The sequence below is a fragment of the Medicago sativa genome, chromosome 4, assembly GCF_051527215.1.
Source record: "Medicago sativa cultivar Bolivia chromosome 4, Bolivia_mono, whole genome shotgun sequence".
NCBI lineage: Eukaryota > Viridiplantae > Streptophyta > Magnoliopsida > Fabales > Fabaceae > Medicago > Medicago sativa.
The window spans coordinates 76,363,536-76,391,013 of NC_140752.1; the positions used below are offsets into that span (position 1 = coordinate 76,363,536).

Sequence of the window (27,478 nt, forward strand, 5' to 3'; positions counted from 1 at the left end):
TTCTCATCATTCTCATATAAGATAGTCATTCTCATAGTATACATCCTCTGTCATTTGATATGGTAATGGGTTGTATTGAAATTAATGTCTTGTAAACTTTTAAGTTTGTTGTTTATAACAAGTATCATATGTTTATTCAATGATGCGGAGAAGATGACGAAACTTTCCTTCATTGCATTAAGGACTGCCGTTTCTCTAGGAACGTTTGCAACAAAATTGGTTTCACTGATATTGATTTTTTCTCTGCTCAAAATGCTCATGTTTGGATCAATATTGACACATCTGGTCCTCGGGGTTCGCTTTTCCTTGCAGGTCTTTGGTGGGTTTGGAGATACCATAACTTGATGTGCCTCAATAATGAATCTTGGTCCTTGTCCCGCATTACCAACAACTTTCACAATTCAGCAGAAGGTATTAGGATGAGTTTTTAGAGAGATGGCAGAGCTGCTCATCTAGAGCGTTTTGTTAAGTGGAATTGTAACAATCATATGGGTTCCATGCTCAATGTTGACGGCAGCTGCTTAGGCACTCCTTTACGCGCTGGTTTCGGGGGGATCATCCGCAACAGCCATGGTTTCTACCTTTGCGGCTTTTCAGGACACATCAACAATTCTAATGATATCCTCTTGGCGGAGCTCACCGCAATTCACCATGGCTTGCGTTTGGCTATTGACATTAGATGATTTGATTTGCTACTCGGACTCCCTCCTCTCCATCAATCTCATCATTGTTGACACTCTGAGTTATCACATCTATGCCGTTCTCCTTCAAGATATTAAGGATTTGCTTGGTAACCATAATTTCACTCTCCATCATACCTTAAGAGAGGGAATTCAGTGTGCCAACTTCATGGCTAAAATGGGAGGCTCCTCTACAGATGCTTTCGTCATGCACCCCTCGCCTCCTGCCGACCTTCTCCCTTTGCTAAAGATCGACGCGTCGGGCACCTTCTTCTCTAGGCCCTAGTCGCTTTCTCTGTCTATTGTTTTTTCTGTTTTCTGTTTTCCTGTTTCTGTTTTTAGTTTGCTGTTGTAACCAAAAAAAAAAGTTTATTCAACGTAAGTTTGATGTTTATAAAACAAAAAATTGCATATTTATTAAATTCAACATAAATTTTTAACTTTTGGTCCCCTTGAGCATAACTCAGTTGGCAGGGACATGCATTATTATATGCAAGGGTCTGGGTTCGAATCTCAGACACCTCATTTATTCACCTTGAAAAAGGTGAATTATAACTACTAGGCTACTTGACAAAAAAAAAAATTACTTTTGTAAATTCTAACGGATTAATTATATAAATGATAAATTAATCTGTAAAGTATTACTCACTCTTCAATTAGTGTAACAGAACTACGGATTTCATAATTTTGAGAGTTTTTTTTTTGTCAAGTGCCATACTAATTAGAAATTACCCTTAAAATGAAAAATTGAAAAATTTGAAGTACAAATCTCAACTCTTAAACTGAATAAGTGAGAAATTTGTGGTCCGAATCTCTGCTCATACATATAAAATGTGATATCCCTACCAACTGATCTATGTTCACAAAAACGAGACTACATGTTATTTAATCCTTATTTATTAATTTTGTTACGTCTGCAGCAATTTAACCTAATTTTTTTCCGCTCATTTGCTTTATTAGTTTTGCAATTATTTAACCTAACAAATTTCATCTAAAAAAATGCATTTCACACCAATTTCATTCTTATCCTCTTGCCTTTTTTTTAAGAAAATATTTTCTACCATATCAATGATCTTACGGGTTAAAGATTATTTATTGGTCTCTATTATAGTCGAGAAAACCCGTGCGACGCACGGGTATAAAGTCTAGTATATACATATTTTAGTGATTAAATAGAAGAGAGAATATGTTTTTCAAATCGGTAGCAAATTGGGTGATTTGCAACGAAGGTGCGTTGTGATTGTTGGATGTTCATACTTCATAGCTGTCATTATTTGTTGCATTGCATTGCATGTGCACATATAATATAAGGGTCAAGGTTAAGGAATGTGATTTCTAAATCCGAATAAAGTCAAAAAAAATAAACTGTAACCAATTGAAATAAAAAAAGAAACATTTTAGCTAATGCATTAGTTATAAAATTCAAGCAGGATGTTTTCTCTCGGGATTTTTTTTAGGGAAATGTTAACTAGTGCCCTATGACACTGGTTAAGGACTTTAAATGGTAACTTTTAATGAAAGTTTATGTAATAAAGTGCATTGAAAATTTTGATAATTTTAAAAAATTATTACTTAATTTAGAATGCTTAAGGAGTGTCTTGAAAGCACCCGTTAACAAGACTTGTTTTAAGGTGAAAAGTGAAGCAAAAGCTCAAGGCATGAAAATTTGCATGCTCTTAATATTTCCTTACAAATGCAGACAGTGGATCTAGGGGGCGTGAACCTATTTTAAGCTCAATTGCAATCTTGATCAAATAACAGTGGATGTGCCAAATGCATGAATGCTACAAATTTGTAACAGCTAAGAATATGATTTATGAATTTCTAGGCTAACCTAAGGCTCTGTATTTGGTTGAGCGGTTAAAGTAGCCTTGTCAATCTTGTCAGCATGCTGATTCCTGGCTTTCATATGCTTGTCTTGTGAAGTTTCTTATTCCCTTCATTAAAATAAAATCAACATCATTTTCAGGCACATCTATGATATTTTAGAGTATTTTGCTACGAGTGTTCTAAAACATTGTTTAAGGAACCCATGAAGAAAATGTTGATATTGAAAATATAAATCAAACACATATAAAAGTGATAATCATACAATTTTCAATATAAAAATTACTACATATGTTTAAACAATGTCTTAAAGACACTTATTAGTATTTTTCTATTTTAAATCATCAATTAGTGAGTGTTTTTAAACGTCATCGGATATTTTGCTATTTCATTGCAAACATAATATGATTTGGATATTTTGCTATTGCATTGCAAATATAATATGATTTAGGAAAATGGTAACAAGTGTCATGTGTTCTTAGAACACTTATTAAAAAGTACAAGGAATAAACATTTTTCTCGTAATCATATATTCAATGCATTAAAACTTTTAAAAGAAACTTTTTCTACACAAAACTTATAAATTATTTTATATTTTTAACAAGTGCCCTTTGTTAACATGACTACGATTTATCATGTTTATATATAGTTTTACGATAGATACGTTGTTTATTGGTTTCATTATTTTATTTATTTTATTTTTTTGACTGGGTTTCTGATTGTTTTGAAGCATATGAAATGGTGAAAAGCTTCTTGTGAAACTTCTTAAAATTATCAAAAGTGCACTTTATCATTCAATCTATTGAGAACATATTTTCACCAGTTCCTCTTGGCTATTTCCACTCTTAAACTCTGTTTCTTCACAACAATGTTGAGCAAAATTTCTCAATTGCTTGGTATGAATAGTGAAATAGTTACACTGGTATCATTGCTAAAACAATGTGGCCATAATGTAAAAGAATAACAAATGTGCTAAGACTAAGTCATATAACTAACAACTAGACCCTCAATGTGAAGGAAAACAAAATATGAAACTGATAACAGGAACAAAAGAAAAACAAAATAACCTAAAACAGACCAAGAAAACGGTATGGCAGGACCCTGGATTTTGTTAATGTACAGAGTTGTTGCTTGCTATAACCTTAACGCATGAATATCATACTTCACATAATGTACAGGCAGGTTGTGAAGGAATGTGAGCTTATCCTTTGACTCTAAATAGCTCGTTCAATACAGCAGCTGCTAACTCATGTGCAAAACATAGCTCACTCAATGTTTTGGGAGAGATTCCTGCAAAGGAACATTTTCCATTCTGTTCTGAATTGGCATCATGTGCAACAAAACATGCCACTCCCTTGATATTTGATCCAATTCCTTTGATCTTCAAAAATGGTGGGTATGCCTTCTCACCGGATGGGAAGGGGGGAAAATAAAACAATCAGAGTATCAGAAATGCACTCAGTGGCAAGGCATGGTCACAAAATCATAGGCAACAGAAACACCAATCAAATTCCATGAGTAGATCAAGCTGCTGATGAAGATTTTGAATCGTCGGTTCTATTGGCACGGCACATACATTCTGGACATGGAAAGCTGTATATAGAGTCATTTGGTCTTTTCAGCTCAACTCCCTTGGAATCACTGTGTGACCTCATGTTCAGCAGTTGACGCTTGAAACTTCTCCATCTGGAAAGTAATAATAAATTAAAGGGAGGCTTCATATACTTTCTATTAAGAAAAATATTGAGACTTTTAATTGATTCATTTTAGCTAATGTAAATTCAAACAAGGAGATAAACACTAGTATGTAATGATACATTACCCTATATTGGGATTATCAAAGAGCAATGCTAACTTCCGCTTATCAGGCTTAATTGTCTTAGAGTGTCCACCATACAAGTATCTTCTGTGGCCCAGCAGAAAATGGGGAAAGTTACCACCCTGGGTTGTGACGAACACCTCACTATGAAGACAAACAGTGTAATCTATAGCAGCCATCCTGGAAGAATAATTCTAGAACAAGTAACTCAAGTCAAAAACCATAGAACTACCAGTCCTGGAGGGGACAAATAACATAACATGGGATTTCAAATTTGTACCCTAAATGTAGAAAGTTCCTCTTCAGAAGCCAGAGTCTCCTTCGTATGCAAATTAGGAAACATTTGTAGTAGTGGAGCCATTGTTTTCTCAGCATTATATATTATTCCAGATGCCAAAAAGATAGATGTGTTCTTCGTAAAACCCATTCCCCTCAGCATCAGGCCAACCTGAAGAAATGAAAGCATTTACTATAATTAAAATAAATACAATTACGCAAAACACTCAACATTTGCTGAATAAGGAAACCTTTGAAATTTTAGCTAGACTAACAACTACACACAAAAAAAATGCATTGCCTAAATTTTTCTTTCTTTTCTTACAAACTAAAATCGTTAAAGTTTTAAGGAGATAATAACCTCTAGTGGGGTGAGGGGACACTTCCCGTTGATCCTGATTGCTCCAGGACGTATGATTCGGCCAGGCTTTGTAAATTTCCCTTTCCAACCTCTTTCTCTTGCAGCAATCATGTCTTGTTTCTCCTGTTTCCCACCATCAAAAATACAACAGGAGAAAGCAACCATATCCTGTGCATGGAGAGCAGTGTATACCATCAGTTGCAGTAAAGATTAACATGTAAATTGTAATAATGTCAACATTTACAATATAAACTGATAGACATTCATATTTGATCAAAACCAACCTCTTCAAAACGAAGATGTACAGAAACATATTTACCGCCATTAACGGCACTACGCTCTCTCATTCTTTCAACCAAAGATTCACCTATGGTCAAAATAGGTCTTGAAAACCGTAAAGCCTCGTAATTTGCTAAGCACCTGAGGCGCTGGACAACTGGAGGAGCATCAAAGGACAATCTATTCGCAAAAGGAGAAATTCTTATAACCCTGCATGAATAAAATTTAATTAAATTAAATACATAATTAAAACTTCCAGCCTAGCATATTTGATAAGAAAACTCCTATTTATCCGATGGGGTAATAATGATATTTTAATACAAAACAATATGCTATCTGTCATGTCCCCACATTGGTTATGATTAAGGCTCGATGTGGTACTTAAGTGGTACAACTCTCCCTCCCAATTGACCACTCTTCTGATGTGCTATTGTCACGTGACTGAGACACAGCACTAATCCATACAGATAACCAGCAAGAAAGCAAATACAGTTGAGTATAGATATTTGCTAAGATCACCGTTGTGTTGCCTACACACTTGGAGCTAAAAATTTATAAAATTAATTCTATTTAGAAATCATAAAATGTCATAAGAGCGTTAGGAATTGCTGTTTAGCAGATACAGCAACATGGAAAACACCAGCTCCAAACAGCACACGTATATATGAAAAAGCAAACCCCCTTAGATGAAGCTTAAAATAATCCTATCCGATATATAGATAAATCATTAGGGATAATTTTGACAAAACAATAGTTAAAATATTATTTGAACTTTGAAAACGAAAAAAATCAAAAGCAACAAAAAATTTCCAATAAAACGATACTTAAAAGGAATGGTTGGAATAACATCGTGCACTCCTTTCTTTCTTTTCCTAACCTTGGACAAGTACCAATCACCCCAAACTGTTTTAACTATTAACTATTAGAGATCAATACCCACGATAAAGTAAAACAAACATCGTACACTCACTTTTCTTCAAGTAACTTTGGGAGCACCACATCTCTATAATACTGAATGGATGACCATGCCTTGATCCTGAAATTGTGAACATTTGTCATGTTGCTGCCAAATCTTTCCATCAGGTACTCAGGAATCTTGTCAACCACCCGCACATCATTTTTCAGGATATCGACAAAATATTCTTCATCGTAGATGTCCCTGAATTTACTGGAAATGTGAAATATTATGGATCAGATTGGGCTGTTTCAAACTAAATAAACACCATCGTGGATACCAAGAAACACATAACCAATTAATATTAAAAGCACAAATATAAATAAATACAAAATATTCCATCCGAAGATATAGTTCAGACGAACCAACCTAGGATCTTTCCATATACTATGATAATGGAAGTTTGGAATCACAAGGGTAGCGTTTAGATAGCCAGCCACAGCAACGGCATTGCATACCTATAAGCATTGACATCATTCACAAAATAAATGGGTAAGAATAAATTAAATATGCTTCCAATATTTGAAAACACATAATGTACAGAAAACACTAACCGATGTCCTTTGCTGATTTAAGCCACCATTAGCCTCTACATATATGTATCCATTTGACTCGGGTAGACCTATCAACAATACAACCGTATATAAATTAATAGTTAGTGAAACAAAGTGGTGGCAGAAGATAGTGTGCTTTCTAAGATACAATAAATAAAATATAAACAGCAACAACCAACAGCATCAATTCATGCATAAGGTATCCCGACAATAATGGACCACTTCATAAATTAAATGGCAATTTAATGCCATCATCTAAAAGATTTTATGTCCCAATATTTTTTTCCTTTGGATAGAAAAAGGAAATTCAATTTGAGAGAAGATAGAAAAATACTAGGGTGAGGAAATGATATCCTTTAAAACAGAAAAGACTAGGCACAACAAAAAGCATGTAAAGACTCGAGAATGTAGCAAAGCTGCACAATCTCTATACGTCGGTATGACTCAGCAAGGTCTTGACACAACTGTGAGCTGAGCACCAAGAGATGCTATACACATAAGTGTGAGGGCAAAGGGACATGCTGTAAAATGCAAGTGTTCAGCTCCATCCAAATGAAGTAATTAGTATATAAACTTGGTCAATCTACCAACAAGGAATAGACGAATCAATTGTACCAAAAGCATCGACAAAATTATATATAGAGCAACTTGTTCAAACGTGGATCACAAAAAATAGCGACTTGTTCTAATTTTGCTGTGCTACAGTGCCATAAAGTTGAAATAGCCGCTATTTAACAACGCTTTGTAATAAATCATGTATCGCAAACAATAGCGATTTGTAAAAATTCCGCTATGCTGTAGTGCTATAGCACGGTCATAGCCGTTACTTGACAACATTGAGAGAAAAAAGAAAATGTCATCATTTATGGAATAAATACAAATAACACTATACCTTCTGAAGATCTATTTACACATGGTTTCCATTCACCACCTCTATATGGACTTCTCCATATTGTAGATATCTGAAAGAAAGTTTAGTATCATGTTATTGAAAGTAGCTAATTTCATTCCATAAAAATAGAAAAGTATGAAGATATATGAAGTGCAATGGAACATAGCAACAAAAATACTCAAAGTAATAATGAAAATGCACGCACGCACACACAGACACATGATCGGAATCTAATATCTCCAGCAATTATTCGATGGTCAAAATTAAGAATATTACGAAAGACTGAAGAAATTATCCTTATAGAAGAAGCTGAAAAATATACATATACAACTTGAAATTTTAGATGCCAGCAGTCAAGAAAAACATAAAAAAAAAAAAAAAAAAAAAAAAAAATTGCATGTTTGGAAATACATAAATCACAGCTAATATGTGTGTTTTGTTAACTCTGGAAATTGGAGCTTCTCACAGAATCACATTGAATTCACCTAGGGACGAGAGAATACAAGGCTCAACACCAATCCAAACACATGCTTGTTGGAAGAAAATGCCATATTGATGATGACAATACTGTACAAACATGAAATATCTGCAAGAGATGCCTGAATTTTCAACTTATAAAAAGAGGCATCTCTGATTCTTTCAATAACTTTTTCTCCTACGGACACCCGACTTCCTTACCAAGCACCTCTTGTCAGGTTTCATACCCTACGAATCTCAATGTCACACTTAGCCCATCCTATCCAATCAAATCACACTGGCTTACGACATCCCTTGTATACAAAGAAAAATGAAGGAACTTTGTCGCTATTAACCTACCGCATGAATGTGGCCAAATATTTTTATTCCCACTTCACCAAATAACAAGCTAGAAAACACTTACGAACATTTTTCAGCAAATAAATATCCACACATACCAATATAGTAAGCACCACAAGCAAGTAATTTCAATTCCATCCAACCAACCATTTACATAACCATTGTATTTTTCTTATACAGATTGTTGAAATTTGGGGATTGTACTCGAAAATAGAGTAAGCGACAAACTCCTACTTTATTATAACAATAACAAACTCCTACAATCAATGAGCAGACTCGCGATTCTTTACACGATAACAACCCTACGATACTAACACACAATATTTATTCAACAGCTTTCTAGTAGCTATAGTCAACAGCACATACAAAACAAGTAACAAATCAGAATCAACTTACACTATTAAAAATCTATCTATGATCCCACATTGCACCATCGAATTCAGACCTAATAAACTATTTGACTACAAAAATCCAATATAATTGAAATCAAACCTATAAATCCAAAACTTTCATAAGCTTAATTTGAAAAACCTAAATCAGAATAAGCAAATACAATTAACACTTGATTTCAAACATTCCAAATACTAAAAAATCATCAAAATTGAGAAGAAAAAAATACAGATTCGAAAAAAGGCAAAGAAACAAACCGCATCGGTAGAAGAGTTATCCGAATCCATATCCTTTTTCAGATTAGAATAAAGCTGAGGACTACGATAAAGCGAGCCAGGAGCAGGACGGTGTTTAATAATCGGAACAACATCAAACGACGCCGTTCCCATATAAAGAAGCATACCGGCGATATAAATCAACGGAGCAAACAGAAAAATCCCTTGTCGCCGGAGAAGCACCGAAAGCAGCATCCAACTCAGCCTCTGCGCTAAACTCCTCCCTCCTCCACCGGAGGGTGAAGAAAATTTCCCCGCCTTGGACCGCCCTTGCCGGAGGCGCGGCGACCGGAGCGGAGATTGCGGAGATGACGGCGTCGAATGCCCGCTGCTCGGTAGCCGGTGCATTTCAGATCAACGATTCTACGTCATCAGAACGCACAGACGCAAACGCGAGTTTCTCTTTCTGTGTGTATCAAAACGGCACAGTTTTGAGAAAACGACGAAGATGAAGAAAGGAATATTTGTATTTTTTTAAAAAAATAAATAAATAAATTTTTGATTGTGAATGTAGGTTCGTGAAGAAAGGGATCAAATGAAATGAATGTTTTGCAAGGTTTGGGAATTTTCTACGTTTCGCTTTCAGGAAAAAGACTCAACAAGACCATGATTTTAGATTTAGACCTTTCGACAAACAATATTAAATTACAGCTTCCTTCATCACTCATGTCCAGTTGGCTTTTTTTTTTTTTTTCTTAACCAGATTATGTTTTTCTTTTTTTCCTTATACTCCAAGTCCATTAGTCCAATATATGTCCAGTTGGAGTATTAATTAACAGATATTTTCTTTTTATTAGTCGAGATATTTTATTCCAATAAAATATAGAAAAATTAGTAAAAAAACAAAATAGAGCAAAAAAGAATATATATGAAACTAGCATGGACACCCGTGCCAAGCACGGGCTAGAATGTCGTTATATTTGATGGAGGGAATATTGTGATGTATCAGGTGTTACTTAAAATTTTAGATGAAGTTTTGGTTGTATCATTATCACTTGTGTAGTTTCTTTTTATCCAAATTGTCGATCTACATCAACGTAGGCTCCCACAGAAAGCCCGACGGTGGTATAACATCCGGGTTCTAGGGGAGCGAGAGTTGTTCTTGGTGGTGGACTACAGACATAAAGATCTTAACACTTAATGGAGAGATGTTAATGTCTCAAGTGCGAGTTAAAATTCCGTATTGTATGCAAGAGTAGATGTGAGAAACATATAAGTGAAATGACTCATATACATAATGTCTTAAGACTTTGAAAGAAGATAGGATGTGAATCTCACTTCTGTGATTGATCTTAGCTTAATGTGATAATACAATCCATTGTAGGATCCTAGCCTAATGTGATGATTTGTTTCGTTATTTTTTGAGTGTCATTTGTTTAATTTTTCATCTTAAATTTTAGTTTTTGAATGTGATAAGCTTTCATGCACACAAAAAAATAACCTTTATCATTTCGAATTCCTTCACTTATGGTATTTCATGGGATCTTGCTATGGAAAAATGTATATGTATGATGAGTTGACAAAATACATATTCGTTAGACATTTTAAATAGATGTACATATTTTCAATAAATCTAATATTTTGGTAGCATTATTTCCCAGTAATATTCAACTTCTTCAACAAATCCATAAAATCACCAGCAATTCATTATGTTTCCTATGCTCTCACGAATAAAACGCACACTCCTTATTTTTTTTTCTCTTTTCATTTCTATCAAGTTCAAATTCATTTTTAATCTTCTTTTCTTTTATAATTTACTTTATCTCTTCTCATGAAAGAAAGAAACAAACACCCCGCCAACCCACTTTTTTTTACCATGTCGTGACTCTGACCTTATGTGATATCTCACCATATCACATACATAATAGTCTCACACTTAAGGGAGAGATGTTTATGTTTCATATGTGAGTTAAACTTGTGTGCAATAATATACATTGAGTAACATATAAGCAAGAAGAACAATATACCTAATGTCTTAAGATTTTACGCAAAGATGTGATGTCAATCTCACTTGTGGAGTTTCTCATAGTCAAATGTGATGGTCCAACCCATTGTAGACTCCCTCATAACTCTAAACATTATAGTGAGTTAAACTTGTGTGCAATAATATACATTGAGTAACGTATAAGCGAGAAGAACAATATACCTAATGACTTAAGATTTTACGCGAAGATGTGCTGTCAATATCACTTGTGGAGTTTCTCATAGTCAAATGTGATGGTCCAACCCATTGTAGACTCCCTCAGAACTCTAAACATTAATTTTTTATTTTTTATTTTTAGATTTTGAATTTAATTTGTTTAACTTTTTATATCAAGTATAAGTTTTTGGATGTCATTTGCTTTCATACAATTTTTTTTATCCAATCAATATTATACAATTTTCTTATTTGGGTGAACGAACATGCGAATGGAAAAATACAAATGTGTTATGCTGAATTGAAAAAGTACATGATTATTAAACATTTTATAAAGATGTGGCGTTTTTTTAACCGAGTCTATTTTTTGGTGAAATATTTACTCTTAAATTTCCAACACTTTTTAATTGACCCATAAAATTGTCAGTAACTCGCTATATTTCCGATATTTCCATGGACAAAACACACACTATTTTTTTCCCTTATCATTTCTTTCATGTTCAAATTTCTTTTCATATTCTAATTTAATTTTATTGTTGCTAAATTTATTTCTCTCGTTTCATGAAAGATGGGAACACAAACTTCCCTCCGCAAAAACACCATTAATCCATTTTTTTTAACTATGTTGTGCCTTCGCCTAACCTTATTTGACTATCAACAAATTACAGACGCATTGAGTCTCACACTTTAGAGATATATGTTCATGTGTAAATTGTGACTTAAAGTTCCATATTATTGGATGCCAAAGTAGACGTTGAGAAACATATAAATAAGATGACCAATACACCTAATGCCTTAAGGTTTTCGATAATGATGTGATGTCAATCACAATTGTGTGGTTTCACTTAGCCTAATGTGATAGTCCAACCTACTGTAGACACCCTTAGAACTCTCAACATTACGATAAACGGTTTCGTTAGTTTTGGGATGCCAATTATTTAATTTTTATATCAAATTTATGTTTTTGGGTGTTGTTCACTTTCATGCAATATTTTTTAATCAATCTCTAAGATATTAAATTTCTTATCCTTTGATCTTTGGTGGAATTTAACCATAGATAAACACTTAAGTGTTATGCTGAGTTAACAAAATATGTGCTTAGTAAATTCTTTATATGTTGTTGCGTTTTTTTTACCCAAATCTAACATTTTGGTAAAATAGTTTTTTTAACGCAATCTAACTTTTTGGTAAATTAATTACACAAAAATCTTCAACTCCTTCAACAATTTCATAAAATCACTTGCAACTTACTTCGTTCTTTATAACATCATGGACAAAATACACAATTCTTATTTTTTTTAACCGGTATCAGTTCTCTCAATCTCAAATTTATTTTTCATCTTCTAATTTCTTTGATCTCTTCTCATGAAATAAAGGAACAAAAACACACTTCTATTAAATTACCATTAATCTACCTTTTTGATCATGTTGTACATCGGTTTGACCTTATTTGGTTATGTCACGTAATTACGGACACAGAGAATGTCACACTTGAGGGAGATATGTTATCGTGTAAAATAAGAGTTAAAGTTCTACAATGAAAGGAATAGTAGATATTGAATAAGATATAAGTGAGATGACTCACAAACGTGTTCCTAAATAATTTGGGAGAAATTGTGGTGTCGATATCATTTGTCTAGTTTCTTTTAGCCTAATGCAAAGATACAACCCAATGTAGGTTACGCTTGCAGTCCCGAAATTATGATGATTTGTTTTGTTAGCTTTTGAATGTCATTTGTTTAATTTTTTTTATGTTAAATATTATATTTTGGAAGTCGTTCGCTTTCATGCAATTTTTATTTGTCAAGGCGATAACTTTTTTTTATTTAACCTCTATTATTTTAAGTTCCTTCACTTTTAGTCTTTAGTGGGATATGACAAAGGAAAAACGTTTATGTGTTATGCTGAGTTGAAAAATACATGTTTATTGTACATTTTAAATTGATGTGACATTTTTAATGAGTCTAATATTTTTGGTAGAATAATTACTCAGTAATATCCAACTCCTTCAACAAACTCATAAAACTACCCACAACTCACTCGTTTTCCTTGTCATTTCTTTCTAGTTCGAATAATTTTTCTAATTTAATTTCTCTCTTCTCATAAAATAAATGAGAAAAAAAACACATTCATATGAAACCACCACCAAGCCACCTTTTTTACCATGTTGTGCCTCTGGCCTTATTTGACTATTTCATCATATCATAGACATAGAGAGTCTCACGTTTAAGGGAGAAATGCTAATTTGTCATGTGTGAGTAAAAATTCAATATTGCCAGCAAGATTTGATATTTATGAACATATAAATGAGATGAGTAATATACATATTGTCTTAAGGTTTTGGATGAAGATGTGGGGTTTCTCATTCTGAAACACAATACCTTGGTATATGTTCCTCATCAATATTATTGGACATCCAACTTTAAATCTTAATTTGTGGTTTGAAATATGCAACTGTTAATATCATTCAAGAACTCAATTGAATACCATTTGCTTTGTAACTTTTTATTTTGGTCAGATTGACAAACCGAATCAAAGCTAATATTTTCCTTCTCGTTTTCTGGAAACAACGATAGAATAATATTGTTAAAGTGCTCAAATGGGTCCAAAGTTTGAGCAAGTATCCCTCGCTCTTGATTTTTTTGGATATCTATATATTTTCCAAATTATTTGGATAAACAAAGTCAATAAGGGAACACAATGAATAAGTTTGATCTAACCCACTTGTTTTGGCCTGGGACTACTTTTAAGGTCTCGTGTTTGATTCTCTCTGCTGCCTTCATATCAATTTTAAGGTCTCGTATTTTCTTTTCAAATCCATGTATCAATGCTTCATTGATTTTCAATGGAATATTGAAGGATGAACCGGTTGTACGAACACCTGGAATTAACATGTAAGCTATGACCCTAGGAAAAAATGGTCAAATTGATAATAGATTAGAGCCTCGTAAGTATGTGGATAGCAGTTCAATTTCTGCCTCATGTGTATGGAAAATATTCGGCTGAGATGAGAGAACTCGTCTTATGTATCCCACAAGTTTTCCAACTAAGATTAGTCACTGCTAAGCGGTGATGTAAGCTTTATACCAATTTCATGATAACTCGAAAAAATATCAAATATAAAATTAGTTACCAAACTTAATTGATACATTTAATTAGTATATCTAATAAACATTAAAAATCATTATTTATTATTATTAATAATAATATAATAATAATAACAATAATATTTAAAAATTGATAATTTCAGCAAGCATTTATTTTGTATTATTTTCGACCAAAAATTTTCATCAATAAGTTAATCGATTGTTAGAGCATCCACAATGGACCTCTCCTTTTGGTTGCTTAAATGAGTCTCTATGTACATGTCACTTGCTCTTATAGTTAATACTTAATAAGATTTAATCTTTCAAACTCTAGGAGTATATATGTCACCAGAATAACTCAAGGACTTTCTCTTAGTTCGTTCCTTTTATTTTTCCTTTGGTTTTCTTTACTTTTTATTTTCTTGTTATTTACTTTTTTCTTGGTTTGGTGTTTGCCCCTCAGCTTTTTGCTTAGCTTTATTGAGAAGGTTTTGGTCCATCCCCCAACTCCTTTTGTTCTTGTTTCCTTTTATTTATGCATTTATAAAGTGATGCAGCTGGTTCATAATTGAACCCCATTTAACTAAAAAAATAAAAAAAATCTCAAACTCAACACTTCAAAAAATATTAAATGGGTCTTAGTAATAAATAATTGTTGTGCATTTTATATTAAATGTGTAGTTTTTTAATAAATAATAGTTGTTTTCAATAAGAAGTTATTACTTTCAGTTGCTTTAACATGTGCAATATTGCTTCTAAAAACCCACAGGTCTAGCCACTGTATATGTTCTACACCTAATTTTCTAGTTCTATCTAGTGGAGGTTCGGTTTAAAATTAACATAAAAAAAAAAAACACATTTGTTGGCTAGTGCCCCTTTTAAAATAGATATATTTTGATTAATGTGTATATACACTCTTTACAACTTTGTTTGTATGAGAGGTAGTACAATACTTATATTATTGAGTAAACGTGTTTTATTCAAAATATTGATTGTTTAAATGATTTTTTTAAATTACCATTTACTTGCTCTTCAAAGTCAAATGAGGTTTGGGTTTTATCATTTTTTAAAAGTGAAAACGAACCAAACTGAATCGATGGTGTACGGTTTGGTTCGACCAAAACTGCATTTAAATAAAAGAGGAATTCCCTCAAAAAAAATAAAAGAGGAATTTTTTCTTCTTCAAATGTTTGTATTTATTTAATACTGAAAATAAAATATATGAAATTCCGTGAGAACACATAATTCAGAAATAAAGTTGCAAAAAAAATTTAGATTTTTTTTTTTTAGCAAAATTCAGAAATAATCATAGTAATAAAATTCAGAAAAACTTTTGCAACGTAAGAATCTAGAATATGTCAAAAAAGAAACTTAAGAATCCAGAAGAGAAGCTGCAACAAAGAAAAATGAAACCCTAATTCAAAATTCTTATAATGTAACGCTAATCCAAACAACAAAGAAGAAAAATAAACAAAAGCCTTAAAAAGACTAAAATACACACTTATTACATATGATTCGTGGTATAAAATGAGTAAATGACAAATTACCAAAAAAACTAAAGTTTGGCCCTGACAGTTAATATAGGATGTGCGACCTTGAACTGAATATATAGATAGGAAACTACTTTGTTCTCAATATTATAAAGGTCTCTGCAAAATAATGAACACATTGTAAACAAAACCGATAAAAGAAATTTCAATAATGTTGAGTTTCCTCCCAATTAGAAGAAACACAACCAAACTGGAAGGAATTAAAGTCGATTAAACTGAGATATACTTTAGTTATAAATCCGATAAGTTCTTTGTAAATTTGAGGAACATTGGGTAGCAATATGGTCATCCACAAAAAAATATATGGGAAAATAAATATGTTACATTAATAGCAAAAGAAATTTAATGAATAAGATCATATCGTTATATGATGAAAATAATGTCTCAAATGAAACATTTTCAAAAATGATATATAGTAGACAATTATTTGGAACAAAATATAAATCATGAGAGAATTGGAACAAAATATAAATCATGAGAGAAGATTCAAGATCCCTTTCGTTTATGCCTTTCTTCAGCTTCAAAATCAATTTCTCAACAAATTATTTGATAACTACATTCTCCCTCTTATTTTCTCCTGTACAGCTAAAAATCCAACTATTAGCAATAAAATCCTAAACCATGGTCACAAACCATGATGAAGGGGAACGGTCTGATGCAATCAACAATAAAATTTGATGAAATTGTAGGAACTAAAGGTGTTCTTGATCTTCTTACCGTTCTCAAAACCATTTTTGAAAAATAGTAATAGTGATGAGAATAGGATGGGAGATAAAGATCTGAGCTATTTTATTTCCTTTTTGTGTCAAAAAGAATCATTACCTTTCACTATTTTATTTTGGTTTTAATTTGATTTTAATAGGTGAGAAACAATTCAACGATAGTCTTGAATTAGACCAATTGTCAACATTCTTTTTTAGGACTGTTATAAGTGTTGCATAATTTGAATTTAATTTCATTAATTGGCAGTTGATAGTTTCTTGTTTGATTTTTTTATGGGCAGTTTCTTGTTTGATTTGATATCAGGCAATTAAATTTCTAGATATCATTTTGATCATAATAATAAATCGAATGATTTCTTAAAATAGAGGCAGTATATGGAAGTATATGTTGAGACTGAAATACCAGGTGCTAAGCATATACCATGTAATGGAAATTTGAATTTTTCTAGCATTAATTAGCCTGACATTAATTAGAATGAGACTATAACATGCCATATGTACTTTTGAATGAAAATGGTTTCACTTGTTTATATTGTAGATGTAGATGTAGATTGTAGATGTAGATAAGGATACGGATAGAAATATTGATAGTTTAGCCGAGATTGTTGTCTTTTTTTTTAATATAATTTTAAAATAAATAAAAAAATATGGGTATGAAATAAAGGCAAATAAATATTATCGATGTTGATGAGTGACTCAAACAACCATAAGTATGTGTTTTATCATGCAATTTGTAAAAAAATTAACAAAGAAGTTTGAGTATGTGTTGATGGTAGAAATAAATAAATATGGGGAGATAAAAATGGAATGCTTGATTAGGTGATAAAGAGTATTTGATGCATGTGAACTAATTTATCAAATGAAATGAATGGATGAGATTTGATGTTAAAATAATTTATGTGAAATAATGTATATCAACGCCATGTTTAGTGAAAATGAGTGATTGACAATAGAAACGAAAAAACTTAATAAATTAAATCAGTTCTTTTGAATATGAGCAAATGAAAATAATAAAGAAAATAGTGAGGTTTAGATAAAATTCATTGAAAAAAAAATAACTAAAATAAATTTTCTACATTTTCGCAGGGGTCGGTCTTGTTTTACAACATACATGAATAGTTTGCACCACAAAAATGTAAGATAAAAATATAATATCTTGAGAACTATCAACTAATATGTTACCCAAAAATACCTGAGAATTCTCTGTTTTTTTTTAAGGAAGAATTCTCTTTTATATGCACAACTTCAACGTTGGAAGAACAAAACATTGACATGCCTTTCACATATCTCTCATTATTAATAGTGGCAAAAAAAATAGTTTTGGAATGAAGAAATCTGATTCAAAACGTCTTTCAATTACGTCGCTTCAAATTAATAGAAAAATAATGAAATTCATTAAAACGTGAAGCAAACTTTTTCAAAAGGTGTAAATATATATGGGGATGAAAACCCTAAAATTAACAGAGCCGACAGCTAAACCTATAAAAGGGAATCAAAATTCAGAAGAAAAAAAAGGTACCTAAATCAATTTGATAATAATGAAATCAATAAAATTGAATTGGTCAGGAGGTAGAAATATTTGCATTTCAAATAAATGATATTATAAACAATTTGTACGAAAGGAAGATGCATATACAAATGATGAAAGACAAATTGACTATATATAGGAAAAAAAACTCAAGACTGGCTAACTTAATATGATGATGTGTTGATTACAATTTGATTGGATGATAATTAAGAATTATGTACCAACATGTAATAATTGGTACATATCTTGTCATAAGCCGTTAGAACTCGAGGGTATCATAGGATGAATATGTGAATTTGAACAAAATACATGGATATATACAATATGTGAATTTGAACAAAATACATGGATATATACAACATGGAGTAATATCATAAATTGAATCAATTTTTGAAATTAGAGTGATGAAAAAAATATGTTAAGAAGAAAAGTGTTTCAATAAAATAAAAGAGAGATTTTGAGAATAATTTTAAAATTTTAGTATGAATTCTAAATGATGTGAAGATGTTCGAGACGGACAAACAATATTTATAGGAAAAAAGAAGCAAGTAAGTCACATCAATTATGCCATTAATTTAGTAATGAAATTAGTAACACATTAAATAGCAAAAATAATTTGAATAAAATATTCCATTTATTTTTTTGTCATTATAAGTCTTTTAGTCAACTTGCATAATCATGGCAATTACATAAGTCTTGCACAAATCACATAATATGTACCAATTACACAAAACATTAAATGCACCTTTCAATATAAGGATGCCATGTGTACTATCAAAATAAAATAGTGCAAATATATATAATAAAGATTCAAGCATCCTCATTTGTGTATTAATCATTCCGTATATCATGAGATTTGCACCGTGTTGATGTTATTAATCATTCCTTATATCATGAAATTTGCACTGTGTTGATGTTAGTCAATCCACCGTTTTATTTTTTTTTTGGTAGTGCCACCGTTTTAGGATTTTAACCGACATTTATCTTAATAATTGTGCTGATGGTTTTTTGTCAAAAAAACAATAAATACATGGTTGTTATATGAAAGATTACTTTTTTAATTTATTTGTTGAGGGAATTACTCCCTCCATTCCTTTTTATTTGATGTTTTAGCTGATTACACACATATTAAGGAATCATTAAAGAATGAAAATAGTTGTAGATTTGGACTACAATACCCTTATTTTATTTTTTTGGCTGCCATGATTACTCCTTGCTTTTTTCTTCTCAAAATTCCAAATCTTCTTAAATGAACGGTGGGAGTATACAATTCTAATTTCAATACATTTATTACTTACACTTCCAAAAAATGAACGTGGGAGTTGAAATGAGACTTAGGGAGAGCACTACCTAGGTAAGGACAATTGGTAATTAGTACTCCAATTTTTGACAATTGTGATAAATTAAAAGTCATAACGTAATTAATTGTGACAAGGGTAAAATTGGACAAACAATACCAACAATTCTAAAACATCAAATATTTTGAAATAAAACTCAAGAGCTAAAACATCAAATAAAAAGGAATGGAGGGAGTAGTAGATTAGTGCTACACAATTAGTGCTACACACGTTGTAGATTAGTGTGTTCATGTTGTGATTTTACAAATAAAATGCATCTCAAGGCTTACACAATGGCACCTGGGGTGGCACCGCTGACAATCGCCTTAAAGCTATAGCTGGACATGAATTGCACTCGAATTTGATCTTCCGTAACCCACTATATTCTAGCATGCTTACCGGACACCTATCAAGGATGACAGGTCTCATGTCATACTGTTTAATTTATATTTTTTAGTGTGTCTATATATATATATATATATATATATATATATATATTAGGACAAGTAATAACAATATATACTATTCTGCGGTGTTTTTGCAGATGAGAACATATCGCCTAACGCCTCTGTCGCGAATCCTAAAGGTCCGTCATCTCAAGGTGTGAGCGGTAGTAATGGAAGAAGTCCTTTGGGTGGTTAGTAAATATTTGTTGTCAATTTGGTTGTTCCTCAATTTGTTTCCAACAATATAATCTAAAGTATTTTAACATTTATCCTTTGATGTTCTCACTGTTCAGAATTGACCAATGCGGAAATACTTTCTGAGAGACGTACATCAAGTGATCCTATACATAACTTAAGTTCCGTTCCCAAACGTAGTAGGATCAGCGTTGAAGGACCATTGCCTTTACATCGTAAAAGAAATAGAACTGAAGCTCATTCTACAACATCACGCAATACTTCTGCTACAGAACGATTTACAGGTTTGATTTTTTTTATTTATTTTTTAAAACATTGACTCATTTGGTTTTGTTAGTTATAATAGGTACTTAAATGTATTGAATGAAAGTACTTATTGCCAAGTACAATATTTTCAAATTACTAAGTAAAAGGTAGAATATAGAAGGAACACCTTTCAAAATAAACAGATAAAATGTATTGTAAAGATACTTTAGACAACTCATTTAAGCGTCAATTTTTGTTGTGCAAATTTTTTTTCAGATACATCTATGAGTTCTGAATTCGTTAACGGAAGCAGTAGCAGTGGTATGCAGAACCCGCAATTTGTATTTGAGAACATATCGCCTAACACCTCTGTCGCGGATCCTAAAGGTCCGTCATCCCAAGGTGTGATCGGTAGTAATGGAATGAGTCCTTTGGGTGGTTAGTAAATATTTATTCACCGTTATGACGTTGAAGTTAATATTTGTTTTCGATCTTACTGTTCTTTGGTTTGTTTCCAACAAGATAATCTAATGTATTTTAACATTTTAAATTTGATATTTTCACTGTTCAGGATTGACCAATGCGGAAAAACGTTCTGAGAGACGCACGTCGGATGATCCTCTACATAACTTAAGTTCCGTTCCCAAACGTGGTAGAGGAATCAGCGTTGAAGGACCGTTGTCTTTGCGTCGTAAAAGAAATAGAACTGAAGCTCATTCTACAGCATCGCACAATACATCTGGTACGGGACGATCCACATGTTCAATTTTTTATTTTTTAATTTTAAATCATGGACTCATTTGGTTTCGTTAGTTATAATAGGTACGCAAACATATTGAATGAAATTACTCATTGACAAGTACAATATTTTCAAATTAATAGGAAATAGGTAGAATATAGAAGGTACACCTTTCAAAATAAACAGATAAAATATATTGTAAAGATACTTTAGACAACTCATTTACGTATGCAATTTTTTTGTGCGAAAAAATTATTTCAGATACATCTATGAATTCTGAATTCGTTAACGGAAGCAGTAGCAGTGGTATGCAGAACACACATTTTGCTCGCGTGTCCAATCAAACGGAATTATTAAGATCAATGGTTCTTGATTTCGACAGTATATCAGATGATGAATTACGTCATATCGTTCCTACTGCTCAAGGTATGTTGTAGTAGGCTTATTGTATCAGCATATGAACTATGTGATGTTATCTTTTCTAATGACCGGTTGTGAATTTGGACGCTAAATATTGCATATTTGTATTGCTAGCGAGCTGATTGCTTATTATATGTGTTTTCTATTACTTCAGGTGCATCTTCCAACAACACGTCATCGCTTATACACGAAATGGCCGAATGTGAACGTATGGTTTTCAATTGCTGTTATTCTTAGATATAGTTTATAACACATTGTATGATTTTCTGTTACTAAAAAAATTGCGATATATTTTTAATATACAATTCATTCACGTCTACAGTATTCTTCGATGTTGGAGACCCAGTTTTGTGTTGTGGTTATTGTGGTGCAAAGATGTGGTTAGGGGAACGTGTTGACGGAAGTGGGACTGAACATCGTGATCTGTTTCCATTATGTTGCATGAAGGGAAAGGTGCACCTACCCCACCTTGAGAAGCCTCCGGAACTTTTATATAGTCTGTTACACGGTGATCATCCAAAGAGTAAACACTTTTTGGATAATTTTAGAGCTTACAATAGTATGTTTTCTTTCACATCAATGGGAGGTAAGATTGATCGCACAACAAATGATGGGGGTGGACCTGCAAATTTTGTTCTAAGTGGTCAAAACTATCATCGCATGGGTAGTCTGATGCCGGAGTCGGATTCTACGCCGAAGTTTGCACAGTTGTACATATATGACACCCAAAACGAGTCTAGGAATCGAATGAAGCATTTCAGGTACAATATTTTTTTTTTTTTTAGTATTTTAGTTATAAATCACTACAATTATTTTGAACGTTACTATGTTTCATTATACAGTGGGGGTGATGATGGTCAATCCCTTGATGAGTCTTTGGTTGAGAGCTTGAAGAATATGGTTGACCAGCACAATGAGTTGGCGAAAAAGTTTCGACAGGTGAGGGATCATGTCGAAAGAGGTGGCCCATCCAATTTTTATATCCGACTATTTGGAAATCGGTCAAAGGATTCTAGAATGCATAATCTACCTACCTGTGACGAAGTTGCGGCTCTAATAATTGGTGATGAGAATGAAATCGAAAAGGGTCGAGATATTATTGTTAGGAATTCATCTGGGCTGTTAGAAAGAATATATGAGACACATGTTTCATTTATGCCTCTTCAGTATCCACTTCTGTTTCCGTTTGGCGAAGATGGATATCATAGGAATATTAAAATAAGATCTGAAAACCACGGGAACGTTGAGCGTAAAAGAAAATTTGTTACCATGAGGGAGTTCATGGCGTATAGGATCCAGGACAGACATGCTGAGTACGGTAACATTGTGCGTTCTAGGAGACTATTCATGCAGTTTGCCGTGGATTGCTTCACGATGTTGGAGACTCAAAGACTATCTTACATTAGAAATAACCAGCAGACTATACGTTGTGGCTATTTAAATGGTTTGCATGAGGCTATGACGAGTGGTGAGACCAACGCACAAGATATTGGTCGTAGAGTAGTGCTACCACCGTCTTTTACAGGAGGAAGGAGATATATGTTTAACAACTGTCAGGATGCCATGGCTATTTGTAAGAGATTTGGGTATCCCGACCTGTTTATCACTGTTACATGTAACCCAAAATGGCGAGAGATACAAGATTTTCTTCAAATCCACGGTCTCAAGGCGAACGAAAGGCCTGATATTATTTGTAGAATCTTTAAGATGAAACTGGATCAATTGATGGATGATTTGAAGAATGATGAACTTTTCGGAAAAGTTGATGCAGGCACGTTTCTCATTTTTTCTAAATATTTTATCTTTATAGTATAAACATTTTTATTAATTTTAATGATGGTTTGTTTTTATGCTTAGGTATGTACACGGTTGAATTTCAGAAAAGAGGGCTTCCTCATGCTCATATTTTGTTGTGGTTAAGTGGAGATTGTAAACTGCGTACATGCACTGATATCGATAAGATAATATCCGCTGAACTTCCTGATCGAAAGCTTTATCCGAAATTGTTTGAGGCAGTCACCTCCTTCATGATCCATGGACCTTGCGGGGATATTAATCATCGATCGCCATGTATGAACGCTGGTAAATGTACCAAGTACTACCCAAAAGGATTTCAGTCAACAACTACAGTCGATGAAGATGGCTACCCCAAGTACAAGCGGCGTGACAGCGGAGTGTCGTTTGAGAAGAATGGTGCTACCATTGATAGCCGGTATGTTGTTCCGTACAATCCGCACCTTTTAGTCCGCTACGGAGGTCACATAAATGTTGAATATTGTAATAAATCAAACTCGATCAAGTATTTGTTCAAATACGTCAACAAAGGTCATGATAGATCAACGATCGGGGTGTCGAAAAAGGACAATACAACTGATAAGGATGAACCTGTTGATGAGATACAACAATACTATGACTGCAGATATGTTTCACCGTGTGAATCTGTTTGGAGAATTTTTAAATTTGATATTCATCACAAATGGCCGTCAGTTATGAAACTAACATTTCATCTGGAGAATGAACAATCTGTGACGTTCGACGACGATGAGGATATTGATGAGGTTGTTGAAAGGGGTGAACGTTTGTGCACAATGTTTCAAGCGTGGTTTAGAGCAAATCAAATGTATGCCGAAGGTCGAGACTTGACATACTCTGAGTTTCCAACGAGATTTAGGTATATAAAAGATGAGAGAAGGTGGCAGCTTCGTCAAAGAGGAGAACAAATAGGAAGACTTCAGTACACTCCACCTGGTGTTGGAAATTTATTTTACATGAGGTTATTGTTGAATGTTCAGAAAGGATGCCAGGGGTATGAGTGCTTGCGCACTATAAATGGGAAGAAACATAACAGTTTTCAGGAAGCGTGTGATGCTCTTGGGTTATTATCCGACGACAAAGAGTTCATTGATGTTATCAAAGATTCGGGCGAACTGTACTCCGGTCCGCAACTCCGTAAGTTGTTTGTTCATCTTATGACAATGTCTTCAATGAAAGATCCAGGTGATGTTTGGAGTGCAACCTGGAAGTTACTGTCAGACGATATTGTGTACAACAGAAGGCGGTTGCTAAAAAACCCAGGTAATTATAATTTGGTTGTTGAAGTTATTTTAAATTGTCTTCGTCTTTGTTTAGCCAACTAAATTAGTTTTTTTTGTAGATTTGCGGATTACTGATGATGATTTGAAGAACTTATGTCTGATTGAAATTGATATGCTCCTGCAAACTAATGGAAAGTCCCTTGATAAGTACAAGAGAATGCCTCAGCCTAGGTATGAAATTGCTCCTCAGTATAGTAACAGGTTCATCGCAGATCAGCTGTGCTACAATAAGGATGAAATGGAAAGAATTCATATTCAGTTGTCTAACCTTCTTTCGGATGAGCAGAGGGTTGTTTACAATCAGATTGTTGATTCCGTTGAGTCTGGAAGCGGAGGTTTTTTCTTTTTGTACGGTTATGGTGGAACTGGAAAAACATTTATTTGGAAGACGCTATCTGCTGGACTACGTGCAAAGGGGTACATTGTTGTATGTGCGGCATCGAGTGGCATAGCTTCCTTGCTACTTCCAGGTGGCCGTACAGCCCATTCATCATTGAATATACCTTTTCTTATCAATGAAACGTCAAATTGTACCTTTGATAAAGAGAGTGATAAAGCTGCTATGTTCAGAAAGGCAAAATTAATAATATGGGATGAGGCACCGATGATGCATCGTCATTGTATTGAAGCGTTTGACCGAACCATGCGCGATATAATGTCTTATGATGGTGTCGATAATACAGACAAACCATTTGGGGGAGTTACTGTCGTTTTGGGCGGTGATTTCAGACAAATTTTGCCAGTGATCAGAAGAGGTAACAGGGATGACATACTTGCTTCGTCCGTCAACTCATCAAAACTATGGAGTCACTGTAAGGTTCTCACACTTACAACAAATATGCGTTTACGTTCTTCAACCGTTCGTTCTGAACAAGATGAGATTAGAAAATTTGCCGAGTGGATACTTTCGATTGGAGATGGAATAGGATCCGCCAACGAGAGTGGAGAAATCAACGTACCCATTCCTGATGAGTTGCTAATAAAAGATTCCTCTGATCCATTGCGTTCTCTGGTTGATTTTGTATATCCAGATTTTTTAGAGAACATGAAGATCTCAAATTTTTTTGAAGAGCGAGGGATACTTGCTCCCACACTGGAAGCTGTTGACCACGTAAACGAATTCCTTCTGTCATTGGTTCCAGGAGACGAAAAGGAATATATCAGTTCTGATTCGGTTTGCAAATCAGATGATAATAGTGAGGTACAAAGCGAATGGTTTACCACCGAATTCTTAAACGATATCAAGTGTTCCGGTATTCCAAACCATAAATTGAGATTTAAAGTTGGATGCCCAGTTATGTTGATGAGGAATATTGACCAAGCAGCTGGATTGTGCAATGGGACTAGGTTGATTGTGGACAATCTAGGGAAGAACTTTATTGGTGCAACTGTTATTACCGGAAAAAATGCTGGTGAAAAGGTAATTATTCCAAGAATGAACTTAGTTCCGAGTGATCCTGGACTGCCTTTCAAATTTACTAGAAGACAGTTCCCGTTGGCTCTGTGTTTTGCAATGACAATAAATAAAAGTCAGGGTCAGTCGTTGTCTCATGTTGGAATCTATCTTTCCAAACCAGTTTTTACTCATGGACAGTTGTACGTCGCTGTGTCGAGAGTCACTTCCAAAAAGGGATTGAAAATACTTATACTGGATGAAGAAAACCGCGTGTGTACCGAGACTACTAATGTTGTGTACCGTGATGTTTTTCGGAATGTTTAACCCGTCGTTCCTGATGACGCAGGTGTGTACGATTATTTTTTTATGCATCTTTTATTTTGTTTGATATTGTTGCTTCTGATTTTTTTGGAAAGTTATGTGAGGATTTCATCCGGGCCAATGGTTTCGTGAGTCAATTACATTAATGCAAATATGCTTTTGCTTTTTACTTTTGGATTGCCTATGTTAGTGAACTATATTTACGAAATGGAACTAACTTCTTATAATTTAAATTGTAGATTCCTGTTGCTTCACCTGTACCCGGAGAAATTGATGCAACGAGTGGAAAAAGATTTCTCTTCGAAGTGATCCCCAGAGCTGTTTTTAATGATGTTGACAGGAGGTCCTACCAAGTTAGGAAAATTACATGTGATGCTGAGATTGTTAGAAGGTATCTGAATCGTCGTGGAGATAACGTATATGGATGATCGTGATTGTTCTTATGGCTTCCAAGAACCTTTTTAATTTGCTTCAATAACCAAGTGTTCAACTACTCATTGATCACTTTGCATTGTTTTTCTTCATTTTCGTAACAATGTCCGGATTATTTGGTGTTTTATGTTTTTTGACTAAATGCACTAAGCTTATTATCTTTATTTTCATTTAAAATGCATCGTCTAAGTTTGTAAAACTATGAGTAATTTGAAATAGTTTTATAACAAGTTGTGTTTCAAAAATAGGTATATATTAGGTACAAAAATCCAAATATTTCCCTTTATTGATACAAAACCAATTGGTTATCCCGGAGCCACATGCAATGAAACCGGACCGACGTCACATACTAATATTTCGGCTTTACATCCGTTAAATCGTTTCCGTTTATTGTGACAAAAATCCAAATAAGTATATATACGTTGATATTTTTATATAATATGCAGTAGAAAATACAATAACGATGTGTTATATTGATGTATTGTGTACAAAATAATTAATCTGCAGTTTAATTAGGTTTCACAAAATAAATAAAAATCGTAATTCTAGCCCGTGCTTGGCACGGGTTTCAAAACTAGTTTATCTTAATAATTGTGCTGATGGTTTTTTGTCAAAAAAACAATAAATACATGGTTGTTATATGAAAGATTACTTTTTTAATTTATTTGTTGAGGGAATTACTCCCTCCATTCCTTTTTATTTGA

The 27,478-nt window shown here is 33.3% G+C and overlaps 2 protein-coding genes across 2 annotated transcripts; one reads left to right on the forward strand and one right to left on the reverse strand.

The window, feature by feature from the left end:
- Positions 1-3,378: 3,378 nt before the first annotated feature.
- Positions 3,379-9,644, reverse strand: LOC146932019 (O-fucosyltransferase family protein). Its single transcript, XM_085703609.1, has 10 exons — positions 9,107-9,644; positions 7,644-7,713; positions 6,752-6,819; positions 6,567-6,655; positions 6,213-6,410; positions 5,248-5,452; positions 4,964-5,131; positions 4,607-4,774; positions 4,330-4,520; positions 3,379-4,193 (listed from the first exon to the last, which is right to left on the reverse strand). Exons 1-10 carry the CDS (start codon positions 9,470-9,472, stop codon positions 4,031-4,033), a joined length of 1,686 nt encoding a protein of 561 aa, XP_085559735.1. The 5' UTR covers positions 9,473-9,644; the 3' UTR covers positions 3,379-4,030.
- Positions 9,645-21,862: 12,218 nt separating this feature from the next.
- LOC146932020 (uncharacterized) lies at positions 21,863-27,004 on the forward strand. The gene is made up of 4 exons (XM_085703610.1): positions 21,863-23,301; positions 23,388-24,605; positions 24,685-26,367; positions 26,582-27,004. The coding sequence occupies exons 1-3, from the start codon at positions 21,906-21,908 to the stop codon at positions 26,343-26,345; spliced, it is 4,275 nt and encodes a 1,424-aa protein (XP_085559736.1). The 5' UTR covers positions 21,863-21,905; the 3' UTR covers positions 26,346-26,367; positions 26,582-27,004.
- The last annotated feature ends 474 nt before the right edge of the window (positions 27,005-27,478 follow it).